We start from the raw sequence: 24,466 nt of genomic DNA on the forward strand, positions 1-24,466 counted from the left end.
TGACACTGTGTGTGGGCTCAAAGTAGCTAAAGACTCCAAAATACCCAAATATGCCCAAAGGAACAGTTTGAAGAAAATGGAGTTCCTATTCCAGCTGTGAGGGGGATAAAAAGCATAGTGTCTCTCAAAAGTATGTTACAATTACTCTCTGACAATAGATACTGAGATTGGCTATTAATGGCATTATGACAGGCAATGTTGGAGTCCACACGACTTCTGAATAAATACTGCAAGGATTTAAAGCAAACACATCCTGTCACGTTTTTCCAGCTCTCCTGAAAACCAAATCAAACTGCACTAGAAACTCCTCTGCAGCCTATGCTTGTATAGTTGGTGAGCCCGTCAGAAGAATACTGGTTGACAGTTTTGGTCGTTAGCCCAAAACACAGGCTAATAATCAATATTACTCAAAAATAATAAATGCAGCCATTAATTTCCCTGAATTTCACTTACAAACCACAGAACACCACAGCTCCCAGTGTTGTGAAGAAAAACTCTCTTCATCTTACTATTCAGATTCATAAGATGCTCTCGAGAGATTTCACCAGACTTTGAAGTCTTCTTGAAAGCTTACTGCTTGCAGGTTTAGAAGCGGGCACATGGGATGCTTCTGGTGCTTTCTGTAGTAGTCTTCTTCAAGAGAGTGAATACGCCCTGTGCTATTGGCACATTTGAGTACTTTTATTTTGAAATTTTTGCCCAGCAAATTGACACACTGTTCCGCTAGTGTTATGAAGTTGAGTTCATATTAGCATTACCGTTAATTGTTCTTTTAGCCCTTTGTCCTGTCAACCCAATTTTCCCTCAATGTTCCCTAAATCCTTGTGTCCGCACCAACAACACTGTCTTCTTAAGAGACAGTGAGCGTTACAGCCTTCTTGAATATCTGATTAGTTTTTCAAACAGCTTATTAAGATTGACAGGAAATGCAGGTGTAATATGTAATTTTATACTTTGAACATAAACTAACATATTTCAAAACCATTGGCCCCAGCAATAGACAATTGTTCTCCATGCATCAATTTTAATGTGTTTATTTCAGTAGTCAAATAAAAATTATATTGCCCCGGGAAGTCTAATCTATCTGGGAACAACTTATTGCCATTTTGTTTGCAACGGGAAGAATATTTTTTCACAGCAGTGTTTCACTTCCATAGGGCAACAGGAAGCACAACAATACCTAAAGTTCAGCAATGATCAACTTTTCAATTCCAACTAACCGGTCCACCACCATCACATTGTCTGAGTTTCTTTTGATTTCTCAGTTCTATAGAAAATGAATGGACTTCCAGTGACTAGTTACTTGAGGTAATGGTGGTGTGTGCATAGGGCCTAAAATTTAGAGGAAGTGCAATGAGGGAACAATCGACTGAGGGTACATAGGGAATACATTTGCAAAAACGAAAGTTCTGAGGGAGCATAGGACTAAGACAACATTGAACTGAGGTTACATGAGGTGAACCACATAGGATGTTTTACCATATATAGTAAAAGGGACAGGACACCACAGCACTCCAAATGGGGTATTGAGTGACCCAATGATTGACAACAGTGCCATTTGCATACTTTGATGCATACTTTCTTACATATATTTGTGTATACTATGCTCGACTGGTGGGGAGGGAGCAGCATAGAGATTTAGGCACTTGTGAGAGAGAAAGAGAGAGAGAGACTTTCTCCATCTGGGTAACATTATTCAGATTCCTCAGTGTTGGATATCTGATGATGTTGGCAGGGGAAAGGGAGTGAGGCATGGAGACACAAAGTGAGAAAGAATGGGGTAATACTGAAAAACAAGACATATGTGGAGGAGAGGGAAACCAGAGGAGGGCACTGTCCTCTCACAGAGGTGGTGTGGCCTTGGCCACAGCACTCCCCAAAAAGTCTAGCGGGAGGGAGTTTAAGGAGACAGGAATCTGACAGCACATATTATGGTGTGTTATATTTAGGAGTTAGGACTTATCTAAGTCTTAGGACTATCTGTAGCAATATCAATGTTGCCACCAAAACAAACTAGTAGGGTGAGTACGACTATTCACAGTCTTAATTGCATAGCAGATTAATAACTGACTTTCAGATGTTCGTGAAGTGATATAGTGATGATGATGGAGTGAGTTATTTCGTCACCAGGAGTAGAGAGCCATGGAGGGAGTTAGGCACTGCTGCTGAGACACTTCCATAACTCTCATCCCATATGAATCTGTCTCAGCTTGTGGGAGAAAAGGGAGGGAGCAAACTAAAGAGGGAGGGAGGGAGAAAAAGAAAGAATGCACTGAGGCCTCATCATGTGATTTCTGTTTTTCTTTTTTTCTTTTTTATATAGTTGCACTGTGATTACATGTTTGTAGTTTTGGGCTCTTAGCAAATTTTTCCAAACCTTTTCAACTCACTGCTTCTCTGGCTCTTTTTTTTGCATGACCCAACAGCATACTTTCCCTTGACTTTTTTTCTTTTTTTTCTTTTTCAAGTCCAAGTGTGTGACGTGTGAGCGGAGTTCCTGCCCTTGTTTCATGCAGTAGTTTAGAGGGAAGGAGAGGGAGTCGTGGAGAGGCGGACGTTTATTTGACCTGTCAAAGGGAAGATAGATTGAAGGTATAAACAAGAGGAGCTGCTGGTGTTTTGTGCGTGTGTGTGTGTGCTTTGTCCTCATAGGGAAGCCAGCAAGTGACCGGGAGAGACTTAAAGAAAGTGAGTAAGTGAAGGAGAAGAAGATACGTTACCTGATTCTGTTGCTCATGGACAGAGGTGGATGAGACGTTGCAGCTAAGGAGTCCGTCTGACGTGGGAGGAGGAGTACCAGCCCAGGGGGAACCACCCGCTCAGCTCACCCTGCTCCCAGCAAGAACAGGACAGGATGAGGTACCAAGGCAGGGTAAGATCCCAACTCACATGATGCTCTATGTTATGTTTTAGTGACATCCATTGACTGGATTTGTTTGGAGTTGTGTGAGTGTGTTGTGTTTGCTAGGATCTGTGCATTGTGCTTGTGCAGTAAAGCATAATGCAGTAAAGCAAGATTTTCAGTGTATTCAAGAGAATCTGTTGAAAGCATAGCACCAATTCAAATTCCCACTCATAGAGACATCAAAGAGGAAAGAGAACATTCAGGCGCTTTTGTGCATGGCTATGAGTCACTGTGTGTTTTGGCTTTTGCATGAGCCTGACAGCATTTAACCCGGGCAGTCCAGGAGAGGATAAACTTGGTATTTTTCCACCCTATCCATTACTGGCACATCTATGGTAGAGAGCCAGCTGTGGTACTGGAGAAGCTCGTCTCGGGACAGAGTGGTGGGTCATGCCTTATAAGGAAGACAAACCGAATGTAGTCAGCCCAGCGGAGCTTAGTCATGGGGCCCAGAGCCAAGTCCCCCTGTTAGGTTAGTCTTCTAGCTGGTTGTCACTGCTGCTGCACCTACAACTCCAGAGGTTTCGCTACGACTCCCTCACAGTCCTAGTCAAATCCCACATAAAGCTTCAGCTCAGGCATTTTGAAGCCTCTCTGTTAGCCTCGCACTGCTATAACCAACAAGCCTCAGGTCAGTTCACTGACAACAAAGCTGCATACCTTACATTGCATTTCAGGCCAATCTCCATCTCAGATCTGTGGCCCTTAAGGCATCTTAGCTACAGTCCCTCCATAAAGACCAGACTTCCCATCGTTTGCAAAGTCCTCTCAGAGCTATAGGAAATCCTTACAGTGAATTATTATTGCGTAAGAATATGCAATGAAGTATGTGATAACACTGACAGCAATGTTTTGAAAGCAAATGTGTGATGGACTAGGCTTCTCACCAGCAAGCATGAATGTTTTCCACAAATTTTGGTGATTCTAGTCCTGAGACGAAGGTACATATTGAAAACATGAAAAGTTTGTGGTGTTTTTAGTGGAAAACTGCTGTCTCCGTAACCAGAAAAAAAGAGAAAGTCATTAGCATTACAAGAATATAATACTCATTTTGGGCATAAACTTTCACACATTGTATTGGTCGACATTGTACCCGTCCACATTGTATGAGTCAACAAAGCTAATCTCCATTCATTGTCAACAGAGCAGCTACATCTGAATTACTGTACATCACAGGTTAAATCTTGGTTCTCTGATTTATAACTTGTTCATGTTCACGAATAATGACAAGACTATTGGCTATAACAAACATATGTGAGTTCTTAAATTGAGGGCGAATACTTCTAAGATAAAGGGATGTGAGGATGATGGAATGAAATATCCAGGCCAAAGGAGTCTGTTAAAGTTTAGAACCAGGTAGTGCGTGCCAATGGCTATGCCCTTCTAAGCCATCTATGAAAGTTGGTATGCATGCTGGAAATAGGGGTCCTGGGGTCTTTTCTAAGCTTCATAATAATATGCGAACTCACCTTGAGTTAGAAACCGTTATGTGATAGGCCACAACCACACGGACTGATTAAATCCAAACGTAAGCAAGTGTAAATATTCTTGTTCAATATTCTTGTTTGCTCCTAAATTGAGCAAAAGCATTTGCGGCAACCCCAAATGTTTGATTTTAAAATGAATGAATTTGCAGCAGAGATTCCCTGCAATAGCCACACCTTCATTGCATCCCCTTCAGGTCAATCAGGGTAAGCAGTTCTTTTTGTCCCATGGCTCTACTAATAGTTCTGCGTTTGTTTCATGGCTCTATCTTGAACGGATGTGAAGATATCTTGGTGGACAGGCACACAGAAATACACATGCAAACAACCACAAACCCACACAACACATGCTGAAACACAGTGGTATCCACTGAACGCCTGCCCCAAACCTGACCCTGACATTCTTTAGTTGTATCCTTTGGAAAATCTGACTGTGATCTGTATTACTATCTGTAGGAAGCCCAGGTGGGAGTGGGAGAACAATACTCCAAGGTGAAGGAGAGGGGGGGGTGCAGAGGAGTGGCTGCAGTGGAAGTGTCCGTTGGCTTTCCTCTGCTCTCACTCCTTGGCTACCTTCCACTGTTGTCCTCTTGTTGTTTTAAGGATTTTCCAGCTTTTAGTGTTCAGAGATAATGACCTTTTACCGGCATAAGCCCGCCAAATGAGACCCCTGAGAGGCTCGTGCATTCAAAAAAACAGCGGTGCTGTGGAAGTCTAGTCCCTTTGTTCCACTTTATGTTTGTTTTTTTTCTTGGATGTGTAAAGAATAGCAGCAGGGTTTCTCTCATAAATGTATCTTTGAAACAGAGCATAGAGAGAAGTTGTTTGTGCTGGGGTGTAGTGCGTAGAACTGAAACACCACTTTGTGTAGCTGGATATTTATTGTCAGTAAGTGCTGACTATTAATATTTCTCTCTCTTTGTGTGTGCATGTGTGTGTGTGTGTGCAAGTGTGTAAATCTTACTTCAGGGCATATCTGTGAATTTCACTTTCCAGACTGGTAATAACTTCCTGTCTACACTTTGATGTTTGCCATCACAATGGGGTTGACATGTACACACACCTTCCTAGTGACATGGATCAAAACCTGCCTGGTGATATAGAGCTGTGTGTACTGTACATACATCCAATACACAATCTCACTATCGCATAATAGAGGAGCCTATCCTCTGTGTTTATGATTGGGATTCCTTAAATGTCTTCATTGTTTAATCTTGGCCAGGCTCGGTGGAACTGTACTTACTTTGTGTGTTTTTTCTGGCTACACTAAAACAGTAAGAGTGTTGTTGTAGGCGGTGTTTTGTTCAGTAAGTCTGCATCATTCGCTAGATAGATAGATAGATTTGAAAGATATGAGAAAAGTTTTAAAACAAGTATTGTCACTCCTCATAAATAGATTGTAATGTCTTATCTGGTGATTATTGTAATGTTTAGAATGTAAATGATATGAGAAAAGGTTTAAAACAAGTATTGTCACTCATAAATAGATTGTAATGTCTTATCTGGTGATTATTGTAATGTTTAGAATGTAAATGAAACTCCAGATGTTAATTCTTCCAGACCTGAATAAATGTTGTAGTATGCATCAGATTGAAACGGGCCTCTTATGCCCCCTGCTTGTCAACAGAGTGTAATTCCTTCTATGGAGAGACTATTGGAAAGAGCAGCACTCAGTTCCCTCTTTCTCTTTTCTCCTCCTCTCTCTGTTCCTGCAGGAGGTGGGTGTTGAAGGAAGAGTGCGCCTGGTGATGGAGAGCGCCCTGACTGCCCGGGACAGGGTAGGGGTGCAGGACTTTGTCCTGTTGGAAAACTACACCAGTGAGGCAGCCTTCATAGAGAACCTGCGCCGGCGCTTCAGAGAGAACCTCATCTATGTAATACAACCATGCAATCACTGTTTTCTCTGTGATACTCATATTTCCAAACATTTAAATCGGTGTATTGAGACATAGTTGAATGTGTTGTCCTTTTTGCTAATATTTTGGCTCAGACATATATTGGCTCAGTGTTGGTGTCAGTGAACCCTTACAAAGAGCTGGAGATCTACTCCAAGCAGCACATGGAGCGCTACAGAGGGGTCAGCTTCTACGAAATATCGCCTCACATGTGAGTCACTCCCTAGTCCTCACACACATTTTTGCCAATGCATGCCAGTTCAATGCAATTTATGTGGTATGCACTTACTATATTTAGTATCTGTCTGCTCATAAAGGTTAAATCCACATAACCTTTAATGTCAGACAGTTCAGTCAATATTTGTGAATAACTCTCCTAAAGATAGAATTCAGAGAATCATAACTCTACTTTGATGTTATTAAGAGAGATTTGTTTTAGCTGCTTCATTGATAGTGAATGACTTTATGGATTCATAGAATGTTTGTTTGAGCTTTTCCACCCACATGAGCTTGGTATCATAATAATGCTAACTTCTAAGTCAGAAAATCTCCCTGTATCCTTGGAAAAACACCATATGTACTGTCACAGTACTTACAAACTTAGCCTCATTGCCAATGGAGTCTACAGTTAGTGTTGCTTGATGCCTCCACAGACTTGGTTCTCTTTTTTGAGGAATGTACACGAATCTAGTCTAAACCATACAAAACCATAGAAGTATATGTGAATTATTTTTAGCGTGTTTTTGTTTGTTTTTGCTTTAAATGCTGACATGGGTTTCATTCTATTCACACACAAACAAACAAAACATGTAATGAGTTGATAAGAGGCATAGGACACACAGTGGGCAAACTTCAGTGACAGTTTCGGCCATGTCATCATATTATGAAGTTAAGACAGATAATTATACACTCATTCACTCAAAGTGGCATTTGATTCAACAGTCAGAGTCGGTGTTACACTGTTCTATAAAATTACACAATTCTACAGATAAACTATCATTTTTATCACAGAAAGTAGTCTGCTCTCAACAGTTTTACTATTACTATTGATCTTCTGGTTACATAAGTTTTGTATTCATGAGAATTTGCCCTGACATTTGCCATGTCAGTATATTTTTTGTGAAACATATTTTTGTTGTCGTTTTTTTTTTTCCTTATCTCCACTGGCTTTCAGTTCCAAGCATTGCCTTATTAGAAACTTTGAATGTAACTCACCCCACCACTCTGAATGCTTCCAAAGTGCATCTAAAACAGATTTAAGTTTTCTTCTAAGTTATCTATCATGGTGACAATAATGTTATCACTCGTGTGTTGAATACTTGGTTGGAAATTGTTTCCAGAGACATGGGCGAAACTGCAGCTATGGGGTCATTTTAGCTGTTTCCACCCTTGTGATGTGTGAGTAACGAATGAAAACAAGTAAACCTCAAAGATATTTTTTTTTTTTTTTTTTTTTTTTCATTGGACAGTCAGATGATGCTTTGGCTTGAGAGTAGTCTAAGAAGTAAGCAAGACAGGAATGCAGGGTTTGGTTCTTTGGTAATTGCCACACTAAGATCAGCAAAATTGAGCCTCTGCAGTACTGTAAATCAATAGGAGTCATAGAGCCATGGCATTGTTTCATGGTCTAAATCAACTTCAATATACAAAAACACTTTATTTCAATAATAAACATGTATGATTTTAACATAAATGTAATTGTCCTTGTGAGTATGACTCGTTTAATCCATTAAACTCCATTAATTTGGCTAAATGTTGCTCATGTTTGTAATTCCACTACAGTGATTTAATCTTTGTACGTGTTGATCTGTAGCCGACGCTGCTTTTGTGCTTCGCCCCTCCCTCAGCTATGCCGTGTCAGACAACACTTACCGGGCCATGCGGACTGAGAGGAAGGACCAGTGTATTCTGATCTCAGGGGAGAGTGGAGCAGGTAAGACAGAGGCCTCCAAGAAGATCCTCCTCTACTACGCTGTCACCTGCCCTGCCAATGATCACATGGCTTCCCTCGGTGACCGCCTGCTGCAGTCCAACCCTGTTCTGGAGGTATGAACTCCCACCCTCTTTCTCTGGACCTATCTAATCACATGGCATTTCAAACTGAACAGCCAATATTCCAACTTGTTATTTCAGCTAAGTGGCAATTTTAAGAAAAGCATGTTGAAATGAGACGTATCTGTCAATTACTATATATGTCAGTATCTGATTGAGTGGAAAATTACTTTTGCAGACTTGTTACTGATTGTAAATACTTTTAGTGATTTGTCTTGATTGTTTGATTTTATCACTCTATTGTTACTCTTAAATTCACTTCCTCTAATTTCCTGGCTTTCTTGCTTTGCACAGGCATTTGGGAATGCCAAAACGCTGAGGAATGACAACTCCAGCCGCTTTGGGAAATACATGGATGTCCAGTTTGACTTTAGGGTACACAGCCCCTCCTTGGCTGAGGGACTCTTTACACAAATCATGTGTGCTCACACCATACTGATAACATTACATTTTGTTTAGTTACATCATGAGGGCTAGGAGCTCAAATATTTAGTAAAACTGCCTGTTCCCATTCTGCTCTTGTCTTTTCCCCTAACCTCCCCTAGGGGGCGCCAGTAGGCGGTCACATCCTCAATTACCTGCTGGAGAAATCTCGTGTGGTACACCAGAACCACGGTGAGAGGAACTTCCACATCTTCTACCAGCTTCTGGACGGAGGGGAGGAGGACCTGCTTAAGACACTGGACCTGGCGAGAAACCCTCAGAACTACCAGTATCTGGTCAAGGTGTGTGTGTGTTGTGCACAAGTGTGAGTGCATATGATGAGTTTTTGTATTTGTTTTCACACTTAAGTGTATGAAATATTCCTGTCAATAGTGCTGTAATATACCATTGTCTTCTTCAGGGCAACTGTCCCAGAGTTAGCTCCATTAATGACAAGAATGATTGGAAAGCTGTGATGAAGGCCCTGTCGATTATCGGCTTCACTGAGGGAGAAGTGCAGGTCAGTAACACTCCATTACAGTTCTACATGATAGTTGCCTGAATCCAGCCCCATGAGCCGCTTGTTTTGTTTTCACTCTTGTTCCCTGGTTTACCACATTTACCGCCTTAAAGTGGAACAGGTCGTTCACAAAAGAAACTTAACTGAGTGATTCAGTGGGATGGATCCAGGCAAGCATAGATCCAGGCACTGCAATGTTATGACTAGTTGCATCAACAAGAAAAGTGTTATTTTCAGTCCTCAATGTTTCCACTGTTTCACACCCTATTTTAATGCCATTTTCAGATCAGATTACAGATCAGCTGATATTCCCACTGGCTCACTGAGTTCAAATAAGGACTAGTGTCTGTATTTTAAAAGATACAGATACAGTTACCTCTCCACTGTCTGTACTGCAGCTATCATAGCGGAATTTAATTATTATGTATAAACAGTTGTTACCACAATAAAAGCAATCAGGACAACACTACATAAATCCATAAATAAGGTGTGTTCAAAAGTTAATGTTTGCTCACCAGTCTACTACAGTCAGTCAACTTTCTCACTGAATCATGTCATGCAAAAAAGCTATATTAGCTTCAAACATGCAACTGAAAATTGACCATTTCAATCAGACATCACCAGTGATAGCTGCCTTGCAAGTCTGTCACATTTAACAAATTAAATTAAATTCCTTGAGAAAGATGAAAGTTGGCTCCAATCTGAATTTTTTTTCTTCACTTTTGCTTTGCTTTTAAAGCTGGTTCCAAGTTGTTCTTCATACTCAGTCTAGTGGACACATATTGTGTTACAACTTTACTGTATAAACAAAGTCTGGAGAGATTAACATTTACCAGTACAAAGTACATCTCAGTGTGGACTTTTTTTTTGATCTAATCATTTACACCATATCATATGTATGCCTTTCAGATTTCACAATATTATGTATGCTATAAATCATGGATAATAAAGGTTGTTATGTTATCATTGTTGTTTGTGGTGGTAACATGATTACAGTTTGACAGTTTGTTATTTCTGGTTGTAATTGTAAATTAATGACCATACTCTTACATTGAGTCTCTTAGCGACTGCCAAAAGGTTCATTCTGTCAGGATGAAACGGTTCATGATAGTTTTGCCTGTGTCTGACCTCAGGAGTTGCTGAATATCATCGCCAGTGTTCTCCATCTGGGAAATATTCAGTTTGGGGAAGGGGAGGACGGAGAAACTCGCATCACCACTGACACACAGATAAGAAATCTTGCGAAGGTGAGAACAGTCCCACTGGTATCAATGTGCACTCAGAGATCTGCGCATACACTCGCAAAAAAGCAGTGCTGAGAGCAGATGTGTTGTTGTTTTCCAGCTGTTGGGTGTCGATGGCTCGGCCCTCAGGGAGGCACTCACTCACAAGAAACTCATTGCCAAAGGAGAGGAGGTGATGATCTCTGTTTCTGGAGTTTGTCCTTGTTTCTCATATCGTCTGCTGTTTGGTGTTTATTGTGTGATTGTCTTTTAGAATTGCATTTGTAATTTTGTGTCATACTTGCATTTGTGCGTCACAGATGATCAGCCCACTAAACTTTGAGCAGGCGGGGTCGGCCCGCGATGCCTTAGCCAAGGCTGTGTATGGCCGGACCTTCACCTGGTTGGTGGAGAAGATCAACCAGTCACTTGCTCTCAAGGTGCAGCTGCAGCTCCGATAATAACACAGGACAGCAATAGACGTTCTATGAGGGTGTTGCAGTTATATGCGCTGTGTGATTGTATGATGTGTATGTGTTATGCAGGATGAAGTCTACCACAGCAGTAAGGGCTCCTCAGTTATAGGACTCCTAGACATCTATGGCTTTGAGGTCCTACAGCACAACAGGTATATGTTATATCCATTTTCTTTTACCTCTCGCTCCCTGATCTCCATTTCTCAGCACAGTCTTTAAGCCCAATTCTTTGTCAACAATCGCCTCTATTGTCCCTATGATGCAAATAGCTATTTCTCTATGCATCTGAGCCCATTTTCCTTTGTATTTCTGCCTACAGCTTTGAGCAGTTCTGTATCAACTACTGCAATGAGAAGCTCCAGCAGCTCTTTATTGAGCTCACGCTCAGATCTGAGCAGGAGGAGTACGAGACAGAGGGCATCGCAGTGAGTCGGGTGGTGGTTGGGTAGTCAAAACAAAGAAATGATGTGTTTATCGCTATTTCATCATGAAAATTCTACAGATTTCCATACTAACATCGGATTACTCTCCCCTTCACCTTTCCCTCTTATTTCAGTGGGAAACGGTGCAGTACTTTGACAACAAGATCATTTGTGACCTGATAGAAGAGAAGCACAAAGGCATCATCTCCATTCTGGTGCGAATGACAACTCCTAGTTTGTATGTTAGTCTCTGTGTGCAGTCTCATCAATCCCTCTGTCACTGCAGGTAAAGATAAATAGTGTGGCTGTCTTTCAGGATGAGGAGTGTCTGAGACCAGGAGAGGCCTGCGATGTCTCCTTCTTGGAGAAGCTGGAGGACACTTTGGGAGGTCATGCCCACTTTGTCACGTGAGCATCATCTCTTTTACTCCAGCATACAAAAATCACAAACATGTACATATTAAGGACTCTCAACCAAGCTCAGTTATATAGGATACTGTGCGTATTAACAGTCCTCTGACCACTGCTTCCTATATCAGTATGCATAAGTTTGTTTTTACATCTGCATGCGTCTTTCAGTCACAAGTTGGCAAATGGAAAGACTCGCAGGGTGATGAGCAGAGAGGAGTTCAGGCTGCTGCACTATGCTGGAGAGGTCAACTACAATGTCAGTGGTGAGCAGAAATTCCTCACTAGTTCAACCAATAGTCTATTTTCATTCATCCACTCCCTTATAAAAGGCTACAGACACTCGAAGGATATTACAGAGCAGAAGAGAAACTGTTTACCATGATCCCCTATAAATGATATCTAGATTGCTATGTAAAACAACCCACTGATTCCTTAATGACAAACTGCACTGTTTTTGTTCAACTCGTTCAGGTTTTCTGGACAAGAACAATGATTTGCTCTACAGGAGCCTGAAAGAGGTGAGGGTAATGAAATAAAAAAAGACAAGACAGCCTCACCACAACTTTTTCAATCTCTGTGCCTGTTTGGACTACCTGAGTGGGGAGGAAGAGAGAGGCTCGCTGTGTTGACATGTGGTTGTGTGGTTTGGTCTCTGTTCAGGTCATGTGCCAGTCAAGCCACCAGATACTAAATCAGTGCTTCCGCAGAGAGGAAGTAATAGACCAGAAACGTCCTGAGATGGTGAGAATCACTCTCTCTCTCTCACTCTCTCTCTCTCTCGCTCTCTCTCTCTCTCTCTCTCTCTCTCTCTTTCACACAGATACACAAACACTCTCTCACACACACTCATACATACATACATTCATACATACACACAAGTTCTCATAGTTTCATATGCTTCTTTTACTGCCCTTTACAGGCTGCCACTCAGTTTAAAAACAGCCTGACGAAACTTATGGAGATCCTCATGTCTAAAGAGCCATCCTACGTGCGCTGCATCAAACCTAATGATGCCAAGCAGCCAGGTACAGATTACATACAAAGCATTTTGAGAAAAAAATTGAATTCATTATTGAATATTCAATATTTGAAAACCATAAAATGATTTGAAAATACTTTATGAGCGAATGTCTTACAATGACTCCCTAACTTTATACTTTTATAATACTAACCCATAATGTGCTTAACTTTCATGTCAACAGTCAATATGGGAGAGTGGGTGTCATGTTTTTTTAAATGGTGGATATCTCATTTTGGAACAAAACATCAATGAATAAGGTCTCTCCCTACAGGTCGGTTTGATGAAGTTCTGGTCAGACACCAAGTGAAGTACCTGGGCCTGATGGAAAACCTGAGGGTCAGGAGAGCTGGCTTCGCCTACAGACGACGCTTCGAGGCCTTTCTACAGAGGTGACTGACTCACTACCTCCCTTCATGAATGACTGTCTGTCTGACTGTTACTCATCTCTGCTCTGTGGTCAGCCTTCTGTTATTAAAATAATGCATGTCTTTAGGTATAAGCCCCTGTGTCCCGAGACGTGGCCCAACTGGCATGGCAGACTGGCAGATGGTGTGTCCACACTGGTCAAACACCTGGGCTACAAACCAGAGGAGTACAAACTGGGCAGGTAATGTATTGACAGAGAGAGAGGGGGCTTGATAATGGTGGTCCTGCACAGTTAGAGATTAGATTATGGGGCCAGCCAGACTAAAAATGTGCACGAACAAACAGTATTGCAACGCACTTTGGATAAAAGTGTTTACCAAGCATATTACCACACCCACTCTCTGCAGGTCCAAAATCTTCATCCGTTTCCCCAAAACTCTGTTCACCACAGAGGATGCGCTAGAAGCAAAAAAGCCAGCCATCGGTGAGTAATTGTGGTGAAGATTACAAGCACTACTGAGAAGGGGATTTCACAATCAAAATGACAAAATAGGAACTTAATGACTCACAGGCAATGGTTTCCCTTCGCAAACAGTAACACGAGGATAAGATCAGTAGAATCCCAACAGTTCCTATACTCACTCTCTCTCTGTTGTGTTGCAGCTTTGACCCTGCAGACATCCTGGAGAGGCTACAGGGAGAGAGCCAAGTACCAACGCATCAGGCATGCAGGTCAGGGCATCTGCCACAGTTGACTCATGTTTCTTACTTCTCTCTTACTCTGAGTCCCAAGAACTGAAATAAAAGCAACTCCAATCACACTTTACTTTGAGTTAGACAACATGTTAGGAGTACCTGTTTTATGTACATACGCATAAAAAATGTCTTTGGATGGCCATCATCATATTTTGATTCCTGATGAAGGCCCATTAATAACTGGATGATTCTCTCCTCACTCTACTCTCAGTGTAGCAATAATCAAGAGACTACAACTAGTTTGACTTTAGTGTCAGTTTTTTTTATTGTGTGTAGATTTTACTTTTATTTCACTTTGCTAACATGTCTATTTGGACCTGATCTTAGTTTCAGTTTTAGTAAACTGTGCCAAAATAACCTTGGGATATCAATCGTTTTATTCTAATGGATGCTCATTAGATTGCATGTTTCAGTCTTATCTATCACATATTTTCTCTCAAATTTCTGTGCACCTATCTATCATGGGGTACTGCAAGTGTGGGATGTCTATCTGCCTATGTCATTGACACTGACATTCACAACACCATCTGAATTCAGCCAGTGAACTACTGTAACCTCCTATTCCTAACTCTGAATGTAAATATCCACAAATGAACCAAAAAATTCCTGTGTAAACGTTGTCTTGGTTTTAACATATGGATGTATGTTACATTCAGTGATTGTGATCCAGTCTGCATGGCGAGGGATGAAAGCGCGCAGGAGAGCCAAGAGGCGTCGACAGGCTGCCGAGTTGATACGCAGGTGCTTCACTGATACTTTGTTATTGTTCTGCATGTTTGTTTGTGGCTGCATTTTGCATGTGTAGTTTAATTTCTCTCCTACTCTCTATCTCTCTATCTCAGGTTCATAAAAGGCTTCATCTACCGTGACGAGGAGTACTGCCCAGAGAATGAGTACTTCCTGGATCACGTACGCTTCTCCTTCCTCAAGACGCTACGCAAGAACCTGCCCAAGAGTGTTTTGGACAAAAGCTGGCCCACACCTCCTCCTTCCCTCACGGAGGTACACACAGTCTGAATACACAGCGCACAGGGCCTCAGCTGACTTGGACATCATCACTAATTTCACAAATAACAGTCATTGGATTTGCTGAATTATTAATGACGATTCCATTTTGTGGCGTACAGGCGTCCGAGCATCTGCGGCGGCTGCACATGCAGAACATGGTGATGAAGTACTGCAGGAGGATCCAGCCTGAGTGGAGGAAGCAGGTACACCGGCTGCAGAAGGGGTGACCTCACTCACCTCTAGCAAACCAAGTCACACAATCACACTCTTGTCTTTTTCTTTGTAATAAATCTGCTCATCTTTCATTTTCTCTTCTCTGCTAGATGGAGCAGAAGGTTGTAGCCAGTGAGATCTTCAAAGAGCAGAAAGACAGCTACCCTCAGAGTGTTGGCAAGCTGTTTCTGGGCTCCAGGCTTGGTACGTGTTCATACATGTGTGCACACACAAAAATCCCATATAGCATTAACAGAGGCTTCCACTTTTCTTTACACAGAAAGTGAGCAGATCAATCTCAAAGTCATCCAGACTCTTGGCAATGAGAAAGTGCAGGTGGGGTTCAGTAAATTAAGATTTTAGCTTGATGTTTATAGTAAAAGCACTACTCTGACATAATGACCTTCTGTCTGCCTCTTGCAAACGTCATTATAATGTCTCTCCTCCTGCTCCTCCTCAGTACGGTGCTGCGGTCACTAAGTATGACAGGAGGGGTTTCAAGGCTCGCCCTCGCCAGCTGCTCCTCACCGCCACCTTCGCTGTGCTGGTGGACCGGACCAAGATCAAGCAGAGGATTGACTACAACGCTCTGAGAAGTGAGTAGGGTAGGGGGACATTTAAAGAAATATCATGTCAGATATTAAGATATTGGCTGAAAAAAACTGCCTTTGATAGGACAGCCCATGATCAGTGTTGGGCTCATTACTCAAAAAAGTAACACCATTACTTATTGCTCTTTATTCATTTCTAAAGTAATGTTATTACTTCAGTTATCACTCCTTGAGAGCAGTAATTTGTTACAGTAGCTACTCATTTCATTACTTTTTTGTGACGCTCTCCAAAATAAAAGTGACCTCAAAAAATCAAAATACCTTTTACCTTTCCTGTGCACTTCTGTGTGAAGTGATTAGGGAAACCAAATAGCCTTGATGTCCAACTTTCTTGTCATCCTTTTGCTGATAAAATCAAAGTAGTGGGGATATTTCCACTCAGAGAAAGTAAACTTTTCTGCTGTTTCTTATCAAGGATAGTTTCATATAGTTTTGGGATATTTCAACTTCAATCTGATATTTAAAGGTTAAATGCTTTTTTTTGATTGGTAACTGTAATAATGTGAAATTGAACTAGCAATTCATTCCACTTGTTTGTTCTGTATGTGTACAGAGAGACCAAGCTAGCGTTTCTCTCTTTTCACAGGCATCTCTGTGGGCTCTCTCAGTGATGGGATCTTCGTTCTGCACATGCCCAGTGAGGACAACAAGCAGAAGGTAAGACACAGTGGTCATCACGACTGTTAACTCAAGTGAACGCATTTTCTCTAAGCCCAGCTGTGTGTCCCTCAGGGGGACGTGGTGCTGCACTGCGACCACGTGATCGAGCTGGTGACAAAACTAGCCATGATGGCCGGCAAGATCAACCACGTGAACGTCAGCCCGGGCAGGTGAGGCTCCGTCCCACTTGCCTCTCCATCATACTGGAAGTCTGTTGTCAGTAGTGGCCCTGCAGTACTGATCCGCTTGTCCTGTCTTCCCTTGTTACGTCCGGTCTGGCGTGCAGTATTAGGTTCGCTGTGGCCCGTGGGAAGGAAGGGATCATTGATTTCATCAGGGGCTCGGAGCTGAAGGTGGCCAAAGGCAAGAGAGGACATCTGCTAGTGGTGAGTCAGGGGCTGTTCTGGGGTCAAGTGAGAGCAGTAATTCTGTATCCTGAACACACATCACGAGTTATGTCTGTGTATTCGACATAACAAATGTTTCAGCCATCTGACCGTGCTCAATCTGACTTTACTTCGCAGACTGCCCCTCAGATCAGCACCACATGACTGTAGGAACCGCAAACAACCGGGGTTCTTTGGGGGAACCGAGCAAGCTGTAACCCTGCTTCTATCTAACCAGAGGATTACCACTCAGAAGTTGTCATTGTTGTTTGTTAGTTTGCAGCAGATAGGATGAAACCACAAGCATACACAGCATACTGAACAGCAGGAAGATACCACTTCACATAATTATTGATTCAAACCGCATTATCATTTATACAAGAATCTTTTCAGCTGTAATTCTTGATAACCAATGATTTTGTAAAGATAAAAAAAATCATAACATGAAGTCAGCGTAATTCCAAATGCTTCATCTTTATTGTGCAGTCATATGCAAATGTATTTCCATTATAATATAAAATGTTTTGTGTAATATAAAATACTGTATCTCCATACTGTAATAAAATAAAATAAACAGTGACCACTTTGAAATAAATAGAATGCAATAAATATGTCAATAAATAGCATGTATAATTATAAATATATCTTTGGAAAGTCCAGTAGATTGAGGGCTGGGGAAAAAGAGGATGTTGGGAAGTGCTCTCCCGGCATTGGGAGCTCATTGCTGAGTTACAGTCAGAGGAAAGACAGAAACTCTGGGAAATACCCAGAAAGACCGTTACACATACTGTAAAACTATATGTAAAAAAACAACAACACAATCTCCCTAAAATAAAAACCCCATGTCAGGTATTGACAACACTGCTAAAGCCCAGTCTCAGCACAGTGTTTGACTCACAGTCATACTGGTCAAATTGTATGGTTATCACAATTATCATCATGATTTTAACCTGAAGTACTTATTGTCAGTTCAGTTTCAACTGCTTGTAGCTTTGTGCGTCTGCTTGTGTGTGTGTGTGTGTGTGTGTGTGTGTGTGTGTGTGTGTGTGTCGTCAGGCTCCTCGTGTTCTCTTTGAGTGTTGAGTCATGGGTGTGTTTTTGAGGCCAGCAGGAGGAAGTCTCTTGCCAGCTTGGTGAGGTAGAGGTCTAGATCCCTCAGAATGATGTAACCCTCCACGCGGCTGTCCCACGGCATCTGAGAGGGGTGCTGGTGGTTCGAGGGTGGCCCCCGGGATGCTGGCGGCGCGGAGGGAGAGGTTGAGCTCACTCTGGAGCCGTTCATGTGATTCATCTGCAGAAGAAGAAGACAAAACAATGTGTTATTCCACCAGCCTTGGTATCACTTCCCCCAACGTGATTGTGTGGGCAGAGGAAGAGCGGACGAAAATGTGACTGCTGCAATGAGAAGAGAAAGTGTGTGTGTGTGTGTGTGTGTGTGTGTGCACGCACGCGCACCTGTCTGTTGACTTGTCTCATGAGGTCCCTCAGGTCCAGCTGAATGTGCTCTATGCTCTGAGGTAAAGTGATGGCGGGCCGGAGCTCCTGCGCCACCATCTGCTCCTTCTCCGCCTGCTCCAGCTGTTTCCTCTTCTGCTCCAGCATGTCCCAGTAGGTGTGCAGGTCCCAGGCAGCAGTACGTAGTCGCTCCCAGTCCTTGAATACACCACGAGAGACAACAGCATGGTCACATGACCAAAACGTAGCACAAACCCTCTCTAGGCTCGAAAGTTGTTAAAGGGGAATTCCACCCAAATTTTCTCAAGTTTTAGACCGTTATTCTGCAAGAGTAGTCATTCTGATGATGTCAGTAGGTTTCATGTTTCTTTCCTATGAGCTAATCATTCAAAATACACAAAACAACCGGAAAAATCCTCAGAATTTTTTTGGGAAATGTCTACTCTTGTGGAATAACCTGATAGTGAAGTAGAAGTGAAGTGGAATGCCATTTTAATACACAGGGCAGATACTAACCGTCAACTTTAGCCAGCTGTGGAAGTCTGTAGAAAGTACTGGCAGGGCCTTCAGCTGTCGACTTCTGTTTTCAAAATTCTTATTTCCCAACTGCTGCTCCTTCTGAGAGATTAAAGATAATATAAGTTAAAAAATGGTATAGGGAATGGAAGGGGTTTGGATGAGGATAGAGCTCACATTAAGCTGGTCAGTCCAGCTACTAAGGGAGGAGGGAGGTCACTCACATATTTCTTGAGCAGATGCTGGACACGCGCTCGGGTGAACCTGGTCAGGCGAAGGGAGTTGCTGTATTTGGCCCTCTGGGGGACTGGAGTGGAAGCGCAGCATAGCACCACACAGCTCAGGATGCAGCAAAGGGGAAAGAGAGCCCGCCACCAAACAGTCATCTGGAAGAGAGAGAGGATGAGTGCTATAGGTGATATTGCGTACATAATGCTGTCTACAGTCCATAATCTTTTTATCACTGAAATCCATGTGTGCCATCACATGCTGTCACACTAAATCACTGGCATCAAAACAACTTGAGTTGGTAGGCTACTTTTCAAGTAAATCAACAAGGATGTGTCACTGCTGTATTCAAACATTGTAGGAATAAAGTGTTCCTGGTAAGTCCAGTGATTCAAACTCTACCTTTATGGGAACTTATGGCTAATTAACAAAATTAGTGTCCGACAGGAAGTCTATTGCTATTTCTGAGAGGAAATCTTCCCCCATTTCCCCTCAACCCCACATCCCCGTGCATGCTTTCTTATGTAACTAATTTCAGTGTGGAAGGAAGCTTTTTTATAATTATTATTTTCTCTTATTTAGCAATAAATATTATGCGTTTGAATTCCAGATGTATCCCAGCATAGCAAACCTACAAATGCTCCAGCCATCAAACTCCTGTCCAAACGACCCACATGCTCAAGATGGACTTACCTTGTAGAAGTAGTTCGCCACTCTGACTTGAGATGCTTTCTTACTGTTCTGGAAGATCACTTACAGTATTTATATTTATCTTGTTCTCACTTTCAGTTTCTGACAGCCGGAGTTTTTCTCCTCTTCTCTCTCTCTCTCTCTCTCTCTCTCTCTCTCTCTGTTACAGCATGGACCAATATGATTCATGCAATACTGAGGAAGTTCTAGCCAAATATAATATTATAATCTGCTAAATTTACAAAGAAAATGTATGTGTTTGTAGTTGTCCTATAGGCATGTAGGACAGGAATATTAATAGAGGCAATTATTGAAATTTATAATACCATATTATGGCTATTAATAAATAGTGAAATATACACCTAGAGTTTACCTCCAGCAGTATTGATCCAAATGAACAGTCACATTTTGCTTAGGAATATAGTAAGGAGTATTATTGGGTATTCACAATATATATATAAACTCCCTGATACTTATACTAATGCAATACGTAATACTTAATGAAATATATATATTTCTATGCCACTGTAAAGTAAAATGATAGATAGATAGATAGATAGATAGATAGATAGATAGTAGAAAACATTAAAATATGAAACTTCTTTAATTCAAGAAGCGGTAGTTAAGACTTCACTGTGCATCTGTAGGGAATATACCAGTCTCATGATGTAGATGAGTAATGTCTGAATGAATCAGTTACACTGAATCTGAGTCAAATTTACAGATTAACACACACGCAAAAAAACTATTTACTAAGTCTTTACCATGGGTTCCAATGAATCTGGAGTGCACTGAGGCACAGACAAGGCCTGGGTAAGACGTCTTCATTTTAATTAAGCAGCCCACGATAAAGAATAGAATTGCCAGTGAGGAATCGTAAATGTACGGAAGAGGATTAGGGCTGTGATTAATCTCAGAATTCTGAGATTCTGACTTTCATCTCAGAGTTCCGACTGTATTCTCAGAATTCTGACTTGAATCTCAGTTTATTCTCAAAGAGTACATTTTATTCATGTAAAAAAAAAAATGTCTTGCAGGTATTCTATTCCACTGTGTCCATACACGTCTGTTTTACTCCAGTATTGTAGTTTGAATTCAGCTGAACTTCCCTTGCTCCCACAGGACGAATTCTCTTAGAACTGAAATTTGTGGTTTATAAAAGGTTAGGTGGATTATTGGAATCTGCTGTGGCTGCTGCCTCTGCTGCCATGCGGAGTCGTCCACATGAGGGGGGTGTCTGGCTTTGTTTGCCCTTTTGCGGGTTTGCTCCCTGTCCTGCTCTCTGCTTGGTGGACCTGAGCTGTGATGTATCTGTTTCCCACCATGCTGCTCACTTAAGCCCTCTAACCTCCTTGCTCTACACTGATATATAACACACAAGACTGGTACTTCTCTGCTAGAGCAGACGGTGCAACAGCTGTCCTCATAAGGCAGTAATACAGTAAGTCTGCAGGATCAGAAAACATGATCACTTTGAAGGAACGCTCTTGACAGCTATATGTTTATGTATGTACATTTGTGCTCAGTTAAGACTTAGAGGCCAACATAGCAAAATTCTTCTTCTACCCTTGTCTAAGCAAAAAGAAAAATGCTAAAAAGTCACTTTCCTTTCTGGTTGTATTTTCAAAATGCTTTGGTTCCCCTCAGGGCTAAGAGAATATCTACAAAAAAAAATGCATAGCTGTTAGAGGGGGTGGTGAATATTTGGAGGTGAATTCCCAACCAGGGGTGAATCCAATACACTGTGGGAAGTCACCCAATATTCAAAGGACTCAGAGATCTGATAATCTTGAAATTTGAAAACAAAAGCAAGACCAGGGCTGCATTTACTGATAAGAGAACTTGGAAGAAAATATTCCAAAAAATATCAAAAAAAAAAAAGAAAAAAGCCAAGCCAACTTTTGGATTTGGATTTGAATCAGTCTCAACACCTATCCTCTTAACCCATCAATTGGATGTCATCATGTTTATATTCATAATTTAAAAAATAATGATGTATTATCCAAATTAGAAAGTTAGATTTCTCTTCTTTTACTTTTTTAAGTTTTTCAATTAAATTATTAAATTATTAAATTATATTATTATATTTTTCAAAAATACAAGGCTGCGGGTGTGTTTGATCTCTCAACTGCTACATAAAACAATAAGGAGGCAGAGTCAGCTTTTGCTTTAGTCTGGACACACTGTGCATACAGAGCACACAGTGGAGGATCTGCCTACACTGTGAGAAAACAAGCCCCAGTGACAAAAGGTTCAGCTCTGTACCTTGTTTTCTCACAGGAAAAATATTCCCTGCAATTCAGGACCCTGCAGTGTTGTATACGTTACAGCTGCTAATACTGAACTTTGTAAGCTTCATTTTACATGTCGTAGATTTAAGTGTGATCTATCCTTGGATAGAAATTATACAGGCTCGATTGCCTGCGGCTGGCATTTTTCAGTCCACGCTAATGCAAAATTACCTTCATAGTGAGGAATTGAGTGATGGCTAACACGCCAGCTCTGATCAGTTGCAACATAAAGCTGGGATTCTCCACAAAGTGCAATGGCATGTGAGCCCTTCGCCAGGAGCAATTGCAATTAGTTGCAAGACGAGGGAAAACTGGAGTAAAATTCTAGAAAACTCCTTCATACCAGAAACACCGAACAATTAGGAGTTTCAGCCTACCTGTTTTGTGGTGTGACAGTTTCACTCTAGCATGCCTGCCAGCAGGACGAGCTCACCAGTTTGACCATACTGTACTTCTGCAGAGCTAAGGCCATAGTTTGGGAGAGGGAATTGTTTACAAAGGTCCAAAGGTTTAAAGGTACATGGTACATGGAAAACTGGCAAACTGCTCTCTGATTTACAGTTTATTACTTGCTGGTTACAGTTAACCCACTGTGAACCCCAAGGCATTATAGCCCAATTATTTAAGAGTATGCTAATTTACAAATCTACCTCCATATTACCCTTTCCCCATAGCTTTCACAATAATATATATAGGTTTATGTAGGACAAAATCAAAACACAATGAGAGGCCACACTTAAAATGAGTTTGAATTATTAGGTAGCCTACAAAGAATTCAGGTCATGATAATGTTACCTTTTAAATACGTTCAGCATTGGTACTACTGTCTTGAAACTATCTTGATTATAATGTTGATATAGAATACTATTCAAGTAAATGAAACATTAAATTTTCAGATTTCTTTAACAGAGGTTGTGTTTTGCTATTAGCTATTGTTTTCTCAAGCTATCCCTTACTTAAATATTTAAGGTTTTACCTCATGGTGAACTTAAATACATTTAACGAATTATTTGAAGCAACAGCAGCATGGTCAGCGCCTCCGGCTGCCGCTCTTGAACTACACACTCACTCTGTGACTGCAGACACTGTGATTTACTGCAGGAAGAATCTGATGATCTTTAGACGAACAATAATTTTCCTCAAAAACCTAAATACTCTTGTTTTCATAATCCACCACTGGGATACAAGGGAACAGGTGCGGTAGATAAGATGCGTAAAAGTTTGATTGACCGCAGTAATGACAGAGGGAATGACAGGTCAAAAGAGATGCAGCACATAGAGAGATAAGCAAGTTACTGCTATGCATGTCACTTATCCTACAGGACATATGGAGCTGTTTGCTTGAAAGCGCAAAACATTGACAAGACAGGAACATATTGATGTGAAGATCAAACTATTCTTGCGGCTCTTGGGGCCGTGGTAAACAGAGAGCAGCTGTCGTAACATATTCCTGATCTGGCTTGTACAGTTGACCCAGTATAAAAACCACAGGCCTTATAGCTTGGATGCCTGATTCATCATTAACCAAGACTCTTCAGTCCATCAGACAGCTTCATAAAAACAGCTTCATGGTGTGATTCTGAAAGAAATGCTTTAGTTCTCCATTGAATTCCATGGCATTCTACACTGGGAAATCTATCAAAAACTTTTGGAGCTAAATGGTAAATGGACTGCATTTATATAGCGCTTTTCTAGTCTACCGACCACTCAAAGCGCTTTACAACAATGCCTACATTCACCCATTCACACGCACATTCATACACCGATGGCGGCAAGCTACCACGCAGGGTGCTGGCACAACCATCGGGAGCAATTTGGGGTTCAGTATCTTGCCCAAGGACACTTCGACATGCGGACTGGAGGAGCCGGGGATCCACCTTCTGATTAGTGGACGACCCGCTCTACCTCCTGAGCCACAGCCGCCCCTAGCTATTGGTTTGTGATCTCTCAAAATGATGAGTCAGCAATTTGTCCTGTCATTTCTCAAACAAGCGTTCCTAGTGTTTTTTTATGGTTGTATGCTGCACTTGTTATTATGCACTATATGATAATAAGAGTCTCCCTGTCTCTGCTCTCTCCCTGTGATTTGTTGTAATTTATAGGCCTACCTCTTGGCCATGTCACCATTGTAAATGGGAAACTTCTCAATTACCACCTGGTTAAATAAAGGTAAAACTAATAACTTAAGTCTATTTACTCTACTAGAACTTTGATTATCCCCCATAATCATCCCCACTTGCCCCTTTGCTTATGGATAATATTCCACACTGAAAAGTGCATTGGACAGTTCATAGCAGACAGAGATACACATTGCATTAAAGCATTTGAGGACAATGACACAATCAGAAAAGGCCAAATTGATTATAATAATACTGTGTGGGTTACCACTTGCTAAGAAATAACAAGAGTGTTTATACAGGTGCTTGGTGTTTGGAGTCCAGGGGATTCTGCATG

At 41.5% G+C, this 24,466-nt stretch overlaps 2 protein-coding genes across 3 annotated transcripts; one reads left to right on the forward strand and one right to left on the reverse strand.

The window, feature by feature from the left end:
• Window positions 1-2,409: 2,409 nt before the first annotated feature.
• Window positions 2,410-17,676, forward strand: LOC139925274 (unconventional myosin-Ic). 2 transcript variants are annotated; one of them, XM_078286480.1, is made up of 33 exons: window positions 2,410-2,484; window positions 2,653-2,872; window positions 6,105-6,263; window positions 6,380-6,495; window positions 8,132-8,330; window positions 8,631-8,711; window positions 8,882-9,061; window positions 9,181-9,279; window positions 10,413-10,526; window positions 10,624-10,695; window positions 10,823-10,942; window positions 11,048-11,130; window positions 11,298-11,403; window positions 11,535-11,615; window positions 11,717-11,808; window positions 11,980-12,074; window positions 12,283-12,329; window positions 12,472-12,552; window positions 12,731-12,836; window positions 13,104-13,221; window positions 13,326-13,439; window positions 13,606-13,682; window positions 13,862-13,930; window positions 14,611-14,695; window positions 14,797-14,956; window positions 15,082-15,165; window positions 15,286-15,379; window positions 15,456-15,511; window positions 15,636-15,771; window positions 16,373-16,443; window positions 16,519-16,616; window positions 16,733-16,832; window positions 16,971-17,676. In XM_078286480.1, the coding sequence occupies exons 2-33, from the start codon at window positions 2,855-2,857 to the stop codon at window positions 16,995-16,997; spliced, it is 3,138 nt and encodes a 1,045-aa protein (XP_078142606.1). In that variant the 5' UTR covers window positions 2,410-2,484; window positions 2,653-2,854; the 3' UTR covers window positions 16,998-17,676. The 2 variants fall into 2 exon arrangements, with proteins under 2 accessions (XP_078142606.1, XP_071772672.2); XM_071916571.2 differs by lacking the exon at window positions 2,410-2,484 and having other exon boundaries at window positions 2,526-2,872.
• Window positions 17,677-17,916: 240 nt separating this feature from the next.
• Window positions 17,917-19,189, reverse strand: LOC139925305 (uncharacterized). The gene is made up of 4 exons (XM_071916628.1): window positions 19,028-19,189; window positions 18,804-18,905; window positions 18,288-18,485; window positions 17,917-18,123 (listed from the first exon to the last, which is right to left on the reverse strand). The coding sequence occupies exons 1-4, from the start codon at window positions 19,187-19,189 to the stop codon at window positions 17,917-17,919; spliced, it is 669 nt and encodes a 222-aa protein (XP_071772729.1).
• Window positions 19,190-24,466: the final 5,277 nt, after the last annotated feature.

This window comes from Centroberyx gerrardi, chromosome 11, assembly GCF_048128805.1.
Source record: "Centroberyx gerrardi isolate f3 chromosome 11, fCenGer3.hap1.cur.20231027, whole genome shotgun sequence".
Classification (NCBI taxonomy): domain Eukaryota; kingdom Metazoa; phylum Chordata; class Actinopteri; order Beryciformes; family Berycidae; genus Centroberyx; species Centroberyx gerrardi.